General features: G+C 41.5%; 1 protein-coding gene across 1 annotated transcript in view; it reads right to left on the bottom strand.

Annotated features, from left to right (window-relative positions):
- Window positions 1–10278, bottom strand: part of eml1 (EMAP like 1) — a 53195-nt gene extending 42917 nt beyond the window's left edge. Inside the window, exon 1 of the mRNA XM_080293796.1 lies at window positions 10110–10278. Within this exon, the coding sequence (XP_080149922.1) occupies window positions 10110–10137 (28 nt within the window). The 5' untranslated portion in view covers window positions 10138–10278. The remainder of the gene's footprint in view (window positions 1–10109) is intronic.
- Between the last annotated feature and the right edge of the window lie 2939 nt (window positions 10279–13217).

Raw genomic sequence — 13217 nt, 5'->3', positions numbered from 1 at the left:
TAAAAAAGCGATGATACCTTTGTGTTGTGGTCTGCTGATTTTATTGCCCCCTAGTGGCCAAGAAACAAAAGCATAAACCACAGATTTACTCTAATTGCTACTGCTTTTTCTTTAATCCTTTCTTTAATTATCCTTACTTTCTTTTTATTCCATAATAATACTATACTGTTGGGCACATGGTTAGTTCAGTGGAAAATTAGGGGAATGCATGGTAGTTTTAAAGCACATGCTCAACTTTATTTGCATGATACATTTAACAGGGGTTAGCGTCATTTGTTTAAAAGCACTTTTAACTTGGCAGCTTGGCATCATGCCTGTAGTTCTCCATTGCTTTCTCAACTGGCTCTGTTTTTACTCCTTTTGTTCCCATGAGGCACTTGAAGGTCACATTCAACATTTAGCGTGCTGTTCATTTTTTAAAACTTATTTTTGTTTCAGAAAGAAAAAAGAAACTGCTGACATTTTTTTATTATCAACAGATGATCAGTCAGTCTGTCAGTGGGCCAGGATTATACACAATCAAATCCAGAGCTGAAGAGGAAACAAGGTCAATCCTCTGCATGATCCAGCCACCATCTGTGTGTCTGTCCTGGTTATTGGGCTGCTTTGTGCTTTACACCACAAATTATTTCAACCTGGGCTCCCATTGATTTATATAAACACAGAGTTTAAACAAAGCCTATGGACACATGTAGGATCAGGTTTCCCAGATTTTTTGGCCAGCTAAAGACCATACACACATCTTAGTGATTGTGTTTTTGGGCTGCAGCTTTGAGGGTTGTTCCAGCTATAATAGTTAAACATTACATCAAGTACAATTTTAACCTATCCTTTTTTTTTTAAAAACTATATACAAAGGTTGACTAGCTACATTTTCACATGGAAAGAGGAGAAGTGTTAAATCTAAAATGTAAATGTAGCAGCAGGTAGCAAAGGTCAGCCACTATGAGCTTGTGCCAAGGACAAGATGAGCCAAAAGGAAAGAGCGAGCATAAAACCCTCCACATTAAACGAGTGTTTCTCATTTACTTCCGTGGTTGTGAGAACATTCACTTGGCTCTTTAGCTGTTGTGTTAACTCATCATCCCACAGTGGAAGTGACAGCAAAATACTGCAGGTTTTCATTTCAAAGCGATCTTTTGGTGCACTGCTGTAAATATGCCTCAGAGATGACACGCATAAAATGTGGTTCAGACATTCATGGTCGCCAGAGAATGCATATGTGAGTCATGACTTTTACAATCTCTTTCCTTGTCCTTCTTGCGTGACAAGCTGGTTTACAAATGAAATGAAAATAACAGTCTCAAACGCCTCGACAGATACTCATAATTCCCTCAGGATGTCTTAGTCTATCGTTTAACCTTAACCTGCTCTTTTGTCCCATCAACACGGCCACATTTTAAATCATACAGTGATTTAACTCCTGCCTTGCTTTGTGCTGTGCTAATGGCAACTGGTAACTAGGGTTAGCATGTGGTCAAGCAGGTATAAACTGACTAAACTGCATGATAGCAGTGCTGTTCATGCAGAGTCTCCAGCATGGCTTTTTTTGAAGAAACAGAGAAACAATAAAGATTGAAACAATGAATTTAACTTTATGTTCACTGCTCAAAAAACTAAAGGAAAACTTTGGAAACACACCAGATCTCAATGGGAAAACCCCAGAAAACAAAAATCTAAGTTGTGTCGTATGGACCGAAACATTATATCCCAGAGGTGTTCTATTGGATTTAGATTAGGTGAGTGTGGGGGCCAATCAATGGTATCAATTCCTATATCTGCCTGCATACTCTCGCCACATGAAGCTGGGCAATGCTGTGCTGATGGGTTAAGTTCCTTCTACAGCCCTGTCCAGCTCTAGTAGAGTAACTACCTGTCTCTGGAATCTCCTCCCTGCTCTTGAGACTGTGCCAGGGGGCACAAGAAAACTCCTGGCAATGGCACATGTGCCATCCTGGAGGAGTTGGACTACCTGCGCAACCTCTATAGGGTCCAGGTATCACCTCATGCTAACAATAGTGACACTGACCCTAGTCAAACCTAAAACTAGTGAAAAAACAGTCAGAAAGGAGGATGAGGAAAGCAAAACTTCCAGTGGCCTAACCTGTAAAACCACCTGTTTTAATGACCAGATCACTATCCCACAACTTTAACTGATTTGATGCTGTTGTCTGATAAAAAAAAATCCTTTATGTTTTTTTTTAGTAGTGTACTTTTTCTTGAACTGAAATATCCAAATTTCCCCTCTAGGAACTGTAATATTTTGGCCTGTTTGATATCCTTTAAAATCAGTGGTGCCACTGATGCACCTAAATGACGACCGGTTACTCTCTGTGACTGACAGGCTTACTCTTTTTAATAGCTGAGTGTGAGAGGGAATAGCAAATCAGCCGAGAGTCTGTTGAAAAGACATCATCCCCCACATGCTGGGAAAAAAATAAGCTGTCATTTCTAATACATTCTTAACAGAAGAGCCTCTGAGTGCAGAATAAAACATATTTTATGACACTTAATTATGAACTATGGTACCCGTGTGTCGGGCATTATTAGCTTCAAGGGCTGCCTACATGGTACTGCATATCTCGGTGATTTCAGCTGATGTTTCATTTATCAGGGTCCAGCCCGACACGATGTGGGAAGAACCTGACAGTCCGCTGGCTCCACTGCATAAGAGAGAACGGCAGATAGTTTAGTTTAACCCTGTCAGATCAACAAGAATTTGCAAGGATGATACATTGTTAAGAGTTTCTGTTATCATGAATTATGTGGTAGAAATGTGACCTAGATTCAGCGGGGGCGTGGGTGAGTGGGGGATCCAGAGTGTTAGCAGCTCTGTTTGAGAAACCAGAAAAGCCTGCATCACATAGATTATAAGGACATACACTGTTTTAAAATACACAGCTTGACACATGCACAGTTACTTATCCCAATAAAGCAGTTCCTCCCCTGCCATAGAAATTGTATCACCACTACATGAAGCTAGATGCAAATGCAAATGTATGCCACAGACACCAGTGCCTCCTGTGACGATGCTAGCGTGGCTAACACTGTTAGAGATGAATATCCTGCAGTAAGCAATTGGAGCCATCTGCTTTTGCTAAAATTAAATACTTCATCTAATTGTCCTCTGAAGACAGTCGGCTCGCAAATGTTGCAAACATAACAGAGAGGAGCATGGCTAAATCAAATAGCAGCCACACAGCATAGTGCACTCTTGTGAGCCACACAAGCAGCAGCAGTGCCAAATTATGATGTTACCATTCAGGAAAACTGGGTCACCAGTTTTTAATGCACTCCTTTCGTCATGAACGCTTAACAGCATTACTCATGTTCAAATCAAATCCACTGCCAGTCTCTGTAATATCCACAGAGCCTCGTATTTATTTACACAGATTTATAATAAAGTAGGAGTTGTGTAGATATGTTTTGTTAGTCAGTGTCAATGCATTTATTTATTTTAATCGATTAACTGCAAGCCTAGAAGTTGTGCTGGAGCTACAGTCAATGCAGGCCAATCTGTTTTAACCTTTAAATATAGGTAAAGAAAGGTAAAGGTAAAGAAAATATTAATAGAGCAACAAACATATAGAGTGCAAGTATTCATGTATGCTGTCTCTTTTTCTGTTCAGCAGATGTAAACTTGATCAGTGCTTTCCAACAATAATACTCAGCTCAGTGTAATCTGATACTGAGTCGAGCTTTACAAGTGTTCATGGTTTGCAGCTGTAAAATCAGGAAGTGCTTTTAAAGTCAAAGCTTAACTCAACAGATTTGTCATTTTTTAAAATCTCCACACATTTTCAACTTTTATACAAACAGAACCTCCAAGAGAACCTTTGGATGTCGACCATAAATACCGTCATTATTGTTTTTAGGACGTACAGTAGCACATAAGCGTCATATCAGTGCTGTGTGTTTTTCATTTCTCTCAATTAAGCTCAAGAGAAAAGGTTTGGAAGACAGTTTAAAAATAAGTAAGGATCTTTAGATACATTTTATGTTAAATACAGATGGAGATTAAAGTTTTCATACACGGTTAAGATTAAAAAAAAACCTCACCTTTGGTTTAGAATAACCAATGTGATGAACAGCTAATGCAGTTTGGGGTTTACAGTGCACACAGTTTATATCTCCTTCAATATCTAAACTCTCATTTTGGATAAAGAAAAACCTTTAAAGAAAAAAATCTTAATGTGGATGAAAGGAAAGATCTATAAGTAAACTGAAAGAGGACACTGCTTTTCTTCCAGGATGAAAGAGGCATCCTCAAAAGAGATTGTAAATGTGTGGAGAACAGAATTGAATTTTCACTAAACACGCTTTGAGACACCTTTGAGAGGACTGTTTTGAGCTGAAAGGCAGGAAGAAAAAAGCAGATGATCTGAGCGGAAAAAAGTGTGAAAAGAGGAGAACTTGATCTTCTGCTACAACGTTATGAAATTCATAACATCGTGACACCCTTTAAAATCATACTGTGGGTATTACCTCAGCCTTCATTGCTTCTTGTCAACCTTTGATACCTCTTCCCGCCTCCTCCCCAACCCTGCCTGACCCCGTCGCCTTCACACTAATGATGGTATGGAAGTGGGAAAGAAGGTTTATAAACCAGACTGACTTCTCTAAATCTAATCTATATGTTAATGAGGCATAATTCGGACACAGAGGTAGAACAGGACTGGTGTAATTCAATGGACTGCAATCCATGAAAGTCTTTGCAACCATTGCCGTGCGGGGCCATTAAAAATCAGAAAAGAGCCCCGTGCAGGTCAGTGGGAGGGATTGGAATTCATCAGCTTTCTACTACTGTGAAAATTGTTCTACTCATCTAAAGGACAGGAATCTAAATCCACCTCATCACCACCATGAAAACCCAGCAGCGCTGTGGTGCGTAATATGGACACACAGTGTGTATCCAAGAGTGTTCGGAGCTGTGTGTTCTCTCAAGCAACGACAACATTAATCAAATCTGACTCGGCCGCTGAAACACCCATCCACTCCCTCCCCCCATTTCCTGAACAACCAACTCTGGCTCTCTCCTTCGCTCATGCACCACCCTCAACAGCCGTATACTACAACTCTCTGATGTCTTTCCACTCTGCGTTTTTTTGTAACAACTTTTATGTTCATTGGTCTTGAATCGAATGATTTTTCACTGAACCTGCCGGTCAATCCTTTCCTGTCCCTTTTAAAGTCACAGCATCGCAGTTCTTCTTCAGTTCAGCCTTAAATAACCTGGGCTAAAGTAAGCCTCTGCTCGAGAATTTATGGTAATTCGTGGCAGGAAACTCACTCAGAACTGCAGGTCATTGCTCCAAAGCCCACATGACAAATGAACCAAGAAAAAGGTTCCACATCAGCAGAGCCACTTGTCCTCATATTCAGGGCACAGATGGAGGTCTGACGTCAGAGAGTCGTGCATGACGTCATCTTTAACTGTCATCTGCATTTCTGAACACACACACACACAGAGACACACATACTCTTACAAGCTTCCCACTCGCCACAAAGACATGCACACTCAAGAGCGTCCAGGTATACTGCATCTAATGTGGCTCGATGCTCAACATTTTCTGTCACTTTCTATTTCTGTCCCCAAAAGTCTCAGTTAAGTGACACACAGCAGCCGGAGCTGCTTTTCAGATGTACTTTTGTTCCATTTTATTTCACTTTCCCAGCCCCATAAAACGGGGCTGAACTTGCCACCTTTTATGGCCCTTTGCTTTGCCTTTATTCTATGACCACTACCACAGCCACTCATTCAGCATACCAATACTGCCACCTATGGGACAGTAGTAGGACTACAACTATTAATTGTAGGCAAGTATTAACACAGAAAAAAGGAAAATCAAATTGATTATCAGCCGCTATGTTTTGTGATTTTTTGCAACACGAGGACTGTTTTCATTAGACATTTTGACGGCAGTATCACTTAATTCTGCATTAAGTATCTCATCTTAGTTGTTATACACTAAAAAAAGTGTTGGATTTACTTAATTCAATAGTGGATGATTGAAACATGTTTAGATGAAGTAAGTTGAGCTCTTAGAATATTTTAATCCTTCACAATTTTGTCATTTTATCCCAACACTATTCAATACTTTTACTCCAATAGTAATTGGTCACTTAAATACTACATGCTTTCTTCATATTACACAATGTTCAACAAGGTCTAGAGTCTGGTTTACATAAAAATTGAATGGATTTACTACTACCATCCTCCTATCTTTATCCGGGTTGCAGGGGGCTGGGGCATAACCCCAAAGTGATAGGTTAAGAGGCAGGGTACAACCTGGACAGTCTATCACATAGAGACAAGCAACCATTTGCACTCACATTCATGGGCAATTTGGAATCACCAAGTCAAGTCAAGTATTTATTTATTGTCATTGTCAAAGAACAATGAAATTGCGTTTGGGGCTTCCGTACAACCCGTAAAAAACAAACAAACAAATACCCCTTAAAACCCAAGTGTAAATATTTAACCCAGTGTGACTTCAGTGCAATGAGACAATCCTTAGCAACAACATGAGAACAAGACAGGTAATGTTCATAGGACATTCAGACAAAGACCTGAGAAACATGACAAAATGCAACAATGCAACCCGTTCAATATTATTGTACTGTGAGATATGATGGTTGTCTATTTAAGAAAGGGGGCGGGGGAAGAGAGAATAAAGATATAATGCACCAATGCAAGCCAGTTCAGTGCTATTAAGAAGTTGGATATGGTTATTGTCCGTGAGAGGGGGGCAGAGAGGGGAGGGGGGCAGAATTCAGGAGCCTCACAGCCTGTGGATACAGGCTGTTGGCCAGTCTGGATGTTCTGGCCTGTATAGACCTGTACCTTCTCCCTGAGGGCAGCAGGTGGAAAAGGTGGCGCGCAGGGTGATGTTGGTCCTGCAGGATACTGTGCACCCTCCTCAGACAGCGAGTGGGGAAGATATTACTGATCTCTGGCAGAATTGTTCCAATAATTCTGCCAGCTTCTTTCACCACCCGCTGGAGTGCTTGCTGGTCGGCCTTGGTGCAGCTGGGGAACCACACTAGAAATCCATGCGTCAGGACGCTGCTGATGGCACAGTTATAGAAGTTCAACATCAGAGGTCTGGGAATGTGTGCGCTCCGTAGTCTCCTCAGGTAGTAGAGGCGCTGTTGGGCCTTCCGTGCAACTAAGGTGATATGGTTGCCCCAGGACAGGTCCTCGGTCACAGTTACCCCCAAGAATTTAAAACTGCTCACCCTCTCCACCGCCTCACTGCCAATGAAGAGAGGCAGATGGTTGTTATGACCCTTCCTCCGGAAATCTACAATGATCTCCTTGGTCTTTTTGGTGTTTAAGACCAAGTTATTGTCGTGGCACCATGACTCTAGTTGTTGCACCTCTGTCCTGTAGTTTGTCTCATCGTTGTTGGATATAAGTCCGAGCACTGTGGTGTCATCGGCAAACTTAACAACTCTAATAACTACATGATGTTTAACTGTGGGAGGAAACCAGAATACCCAGAGAGAACCCACTGCAAATCCGCCAGAATTGGGATTTGAACCAAGGACCTTCTTGCTGTGAGGCAACAGCTTAACAAAAGCAGGAAAGCTATGATTTCAAGGCTTGATGCAGAATTTTCAGTATGTTTTTGTCCTTGACAGGTTAAACAACAACAAATGGCGATAGCATAAACGTGGTGTGTGTCCGTGTGTGTGTAGTTGTCTGCCTCTTATAACTCCAGTGATTTTCCTGCAGTTTGAAATCTCATGTGATCTTGTGAATTTCATGAGTCCAGCAACTAATCACTCTTACTAGATTGTATCAGATCACCTCAACAAGAACTAATTAAGTTGTTGAATTTCATACAAATCCTACATAATTTAATTACGTTCACCAAACACACAAGACATTATTTTGTTCAAATTACAAGTTAGACTTTTGTAAATGTAACAACCGCCCAATTTCCTTTTATCGGTATACCCAAAAAAGTAGAGGCAGCTGCTCAACTTGACTGAGATGGATGCCTTCACCAAACCACCATCCAAAGCGCGCGAGATGAAATCATGTGCGGTGTCGCCAGATTTAACATTGCTGTATTACTGACTTACTTCACTCGAACATGATATGAACAATTTAATCTACCCTCTCTGCATATCACGTAGTTTCTACACTATATAGTTACACTTAATTTTAAAGCATGAGCAGGATGCTTACATAAATCCAAGAGCTGGCCCAGCTATGGACAAAAAAAGCAAGATACAACCTTAATATGTCACCAGACCATCTAAGAGAGTCAGACTGTTGTTGTGTGTTGACTGTGGTTGTGGATGTGAGAGTGTGTGGTTGTTTGCCACACATGCCAACGTGAGAAAACCAACGCATGCACACAGATAACATGCAACAAGAGGACCACATGGTTCAGGTCCATGGTGTCCCCAAAACTAACTAATGAGGATTAAGAAATACATTTTAATCATCAGTACAAGCCATGCTTTAAATGCACACATGTGATATTACTCAAGCATGAATACATAATGTGCATTTCTTTAAGGAGTTTGTTTACAGAAACTGAACTCGAACGCGTCCCTATATCAGACTCACTGACCGTTAGGCTGCTGTTTTAAACTGTTTATTTCTCCAAGTGCTGTTTCCCAAACACCGCTTCCTACAGATAACATCTTCATTCCCAGACATGCGTGCACCATTGCTTTGTCATCTTTGCACACAAACATCTGCTCTTGAAACAGGCTGTTTAAAATATGAAACACATGTTTAACTAAACCTAAAAATTGCACTGCAAAGATTTCAAAAAGATACAGAATGTGTGGATAAAAGGTTTAAAGCCTGTGCAAAACATCTGAGTCACTGCCGCGTGTGGAATGAATGAACGAACTTAATATGCACGTGCTGAGCACATTAGTTTTAAACAGCATAAAAACTGGAGTGTAAAGCTGGAAATATAGATCTGCAGCAGAAGCCTTTTAAAGTTATGGAATTTTATTGAGTTATGAAATCAGCAGGACAGAAAGGGCAAGAAAGAGGGAAGGGGGAGGGGCTAAAAATGAATCTGCATTGAAATGAGAGCTTGGAAGTGATTTAGCTTATCGGGTTTGATGCCATTTCCTGGCAAATGCAATAGGGAATGATATCATAGGATAAGGAGGCGTGGCCACCGCGTGGTCAGCTCTTCATTAAACACAATCACAAAAAATCTTGGCTGCTCGTCTCAAAGCTGCAGTTTATATAACTGCCGACTTCAAAGGCTTCTCATTCTGCTGAGTCGCGTTTAATTACACCGAAGAAAGAGTCATGCACGACCCACAGTGAGAATGGGGGCGTATGTGTGTGTGTGTGTGTGTGTGTGTGTGTGTGGGGGGGGGGGGGTAGACAGAGGTGAGAATGAAACATGAGTGAGAGAGTGCAGGAGTGAAAGGACCAGACAAGGGGAAAGGCTTCTATTTATAACTGATTGTTTCTGTTGGAAGCAGTAAGGCCTCATCTCTTCTCTTAGCTTGGCTGCACTTGCACAAAAATGACCTTTAGCTTAATGCTGTGGCACACATGTAGCACTGCTGTATCCAAACATCCTTCTCACAGGAACAATTGGAGAAACCGACAAAATGCGCAGCTTTGCCGGGACTTCCCTGCCTTAATCCAACCTGACCTTCATCCTCCTCTCTCTCTCTCCTTCCCTGCACATCTCACATTAAAACTTATGGGCAGTCATTCTGCATTATTTTGATGAAACCAAAAGGGAATTCGCTCCAAGTTTCCATATAAGGCCTCAAGCTGAACAGGCTCCTCGCTGCAGTTGAATATTTGCTGGGTGAGCTGTCCCAGCAGAGGGTTTAGACTAAAACAGGATGGGCTGAGAAAGACACCCCCCCCTCCCACTTGCTCCCCCCCCCCCCCCCACACACACACACACACCACCACCCCCTTCCTCCCCTCCCCAAATCCTTCCCCTCCTTCAAATGTACACACAGTGAAAGAAAACAGAGAAGCAAATGCAGATGATACAGAATTCAATTTCCAGACCTGCAAGATGTGCACTCTCATATATCTCTCTCGAACACATGCGTAAACATTCCCATGCAAAAGTCACGCAGACTCGGGCTCCTCTTACCCATAGGGAGCCCCTCACAGTCAGACATGGCCACAGAGGTTCGGGACAGCGTCTTCCCTGGTCAGTTAGGTGTAAGCAGCTGATTGCTTCTTCTCTATTTGTGCCTCCTTCAATGTGTGGTCCAACTCTTTGCTTTCTACTTTTATCTCTTAGACTGTTTCACTCTAAGACTCTCTATCGCCTTGTCTGCTTTCACTCTCTCCCTCTGGCTCCCAATCTGGCTAGTGGCCCTTAGATATGCCAGTCAAACATCGGACACCGCGCGATTGGACACTAAATTTGTAACTACAGCCCTCACTTGGGATACTGTTTCTCTTAGATATGACAGACCTTTGAGCTATGATGTCACAGGCTTTCTACTGAAAGCACATGTAATCATTAAAATTAAAAAAGATAAGAGTTTTGTTTCACTTTGCCTCCGACAAAACAGGCAGGCTAAGCATTTTCCTAAGAAACTCCTTATGAAATAACCAGAGCCACATTTGTTTTCCAGTGTGCTTTTCTCCTCATCCCTCCAGCCTGTAACAGAAACCCTTCAGTAAACTTCTTATCCCTTGAGAGACAGGTTTGCCCAGGCCTGGCGGAAAAGCTCGGCATTTTTGGCAGTAGTCACTTTTATTTCCTGCAGAGGGCAGTAGTGCCTCATTGAGGATTGTATGGAGAAACCTTGTGTTGCTCCCAGGTCCTCAAGCAGCTTAGATACCAAGAAAATTCCAGGATCAAATGACTTGTCAAGACTGCATTTTTGACAGCTAAACATAAACTCGGTCAGTGCTGCGTATTGTTTCCTATAAATAAGTCAGAGACAATGTTTATGAGTAATTCCATTTACTCTGTTTTTACTAAATACAAGCAGACAGGAAGCAGAAAACTAGTTCTCTCTTTTGTGGCCAGACAAGACGTGAAGAGACAAACTAGACAAGAGGAAAGTAAAAGCTGGGCTACTGATCATCCACGTCAGCTTTCACCCTTTGTTTTAAATCCTTTTGTGATGGAGGAGACAAAGAAAAGTGCTTGCCAGACACTTCATAATGCTGCACGAATTACCGGCCTACTTGCCTGCAGCTTTTATTGAATTCGTTGCCAGCCTTTCCACACTTTTAGCTCTGAATTACTTCTCGGCTTACTCAGCTGACCCTTTGTCACTTGACTGGGAGGATTAACAAGAGGGAAAAGTTCAGCATGTGATTAAGTGTGGGTCAGATGGAAGACTTTTCCAGCAAAACCAGTGTCAGAAAGGTTAGGATTAAGTGCCAGGGGACCGGGGTTATCTTGAGAATTTGAGAGAACACAGGGGATGAGATGTTAGAGGGCTTCCTGCTCTGTTATCTGTCCACCAGACCTGTCAGTAACCCCTCCGCCCTCCCCACAGCCCAGCAGCCCAGCATTCACACTGGGACCAGCTTAGCTGTTTGATCTCCAGCTCTTGTTTGCAGAGGAGCTTGAAGGCCTTTTTGTAAACACAACCTAAACCTTCACCCCATAGAGACCTCTTGAACCCCCGTGAGATCTGGCAAACAGAAAGTGAACCAGCCACCGCAGCGCAGTTTTACTCGCATGTAATAACTGTGGCTGAGGTAATGTCAGACCTATGCCCAGATTGTGTTTAATTACACTGTAAAGCAGTTTAATACAAGTTTTCAGCCTGCATCTCGTATTAACTGCATGGCAACGGCACATATACACAAGAAACCAGGTTACTGGGAGAAGCAGGACATTTAAAAGATGTGTGACCCCTACAATAGCCTGGTAACTATAAAACCTGCATTACCGTACAGTTAGAGGCTTGCTTTTACTTGATAATTACGACTAAATTACAGTGAGAACAATGATGACAGGCCACCTGTTTGATGAAGCACGCACTCTCTTTGCAAGCAACAAATGTCAACAGTCCGAAAAACCCAGATTTTAACTTCATTTAAATCCAGGAAAACACACACCAGCGGTGATTTTCAGCTGTGTTATTTTAGTAATGGTGACAGTAATTGGGGCACAAACTAGGAAAATAACAGGATGTAATGTAAACTGCTGGAATAAAAAGGCAGTGACAGTAAAACAAACAATCAGGAGCAACCGGCAAGCATGGAGAAGCAGCAATGGGTAACTAAATATTCATTTAAAGGCTCGACAGTAAAACGTCTCGTGGCCCGGGGGTCTTTGTATCACGGCGAGCCTCAGACGTATAACGTTTCATTCTTTCAGATGATTATTAATGAGATTTGACCTTCTCACGTATCAGACAAGTAAACTTTAAGGCGTGGCCGTTAAAGCAATCAGATCCTTTATGTTGATTTTCTGCCAAGACCTTTTTTAATCGAGCCAGCCAGCAAAATGTTGAATGCTGATAGCAGTAGGTACTCTGAACCATGTGAATTATTTTAAAAATAATGAATTCGATGTGAACTTTTAGGTAAATCCATCTTCAGTAACTGTACTGCAGATTTTTTGTCTGTAAGCTGTATTTGATACTCTTTTTCCTTCACCGGACGTGATCATAATCTTTTATTGCCAAATTTATAATAATAGAAATATATAATATTCTCTAACACTTTAATATTAATACTGTTTTACATCATAAATGGAAAAGCTCCCTATTTTTTTATGTTTTGTGTGCAGATGATTTTTCGTGCATCATTCACACACCACATGTTCTAAGATTCACTGTTTGCTAATGTTCATTTAAGACTTAAAAAATTAAACAATTACATTTTTTACTTGCTGAACTGCTTATTAATTGTGACTTCTGATATTTAACCCTTTAGTATGTGTGTTATAATACACCACACTGTAAGTGTATGTTTAAAAACAGCACGTTAGAGTAAAATAAACTGCGACTGTATCTCACAATAAATGGCATTTTTGAACTATCGCAGGTGTCGATAAAAGGTGGCCTGAGCGAAAAGGCCCTCTAGCCTACTTTAATGTGTCTCTGTTAATGATGCTTCAATAGCTACAGTAGCTGTGAGTGCAGGTACTAATGAACTCTTAATAGTGTTAAATCTAACAGCCTCCAAATGATTCCACTAACTGTTTTATGGCCGTGTGGGCAGAACCCTAATTGGGGACTTGTGGATTCACAGCTCTCTTAACGACCTGCACTCGGAAACA

The sequence above is a fragment of the Astatotilapia calliptera genome, chromosome 19 (genome assembly GCF_964374335.1).
Source record: "Astatotilapia calliptera chromosome 19, fAstCal68.1, whole genome shotgun sequence".
Classification (NCBI taxonomy): domain Eukaryota; kingdom Metazoa; phylum Chordata; class Actinopteri; order Cichliformes; family Cichlidae; genus Astatotilapia; species Astatotilapia calliptera.
The sequence above is the reverse complement of the archived record's forward strand: the minus strand, read 5'-3'. Positions and strand labels throughout refer to the sequence as shown.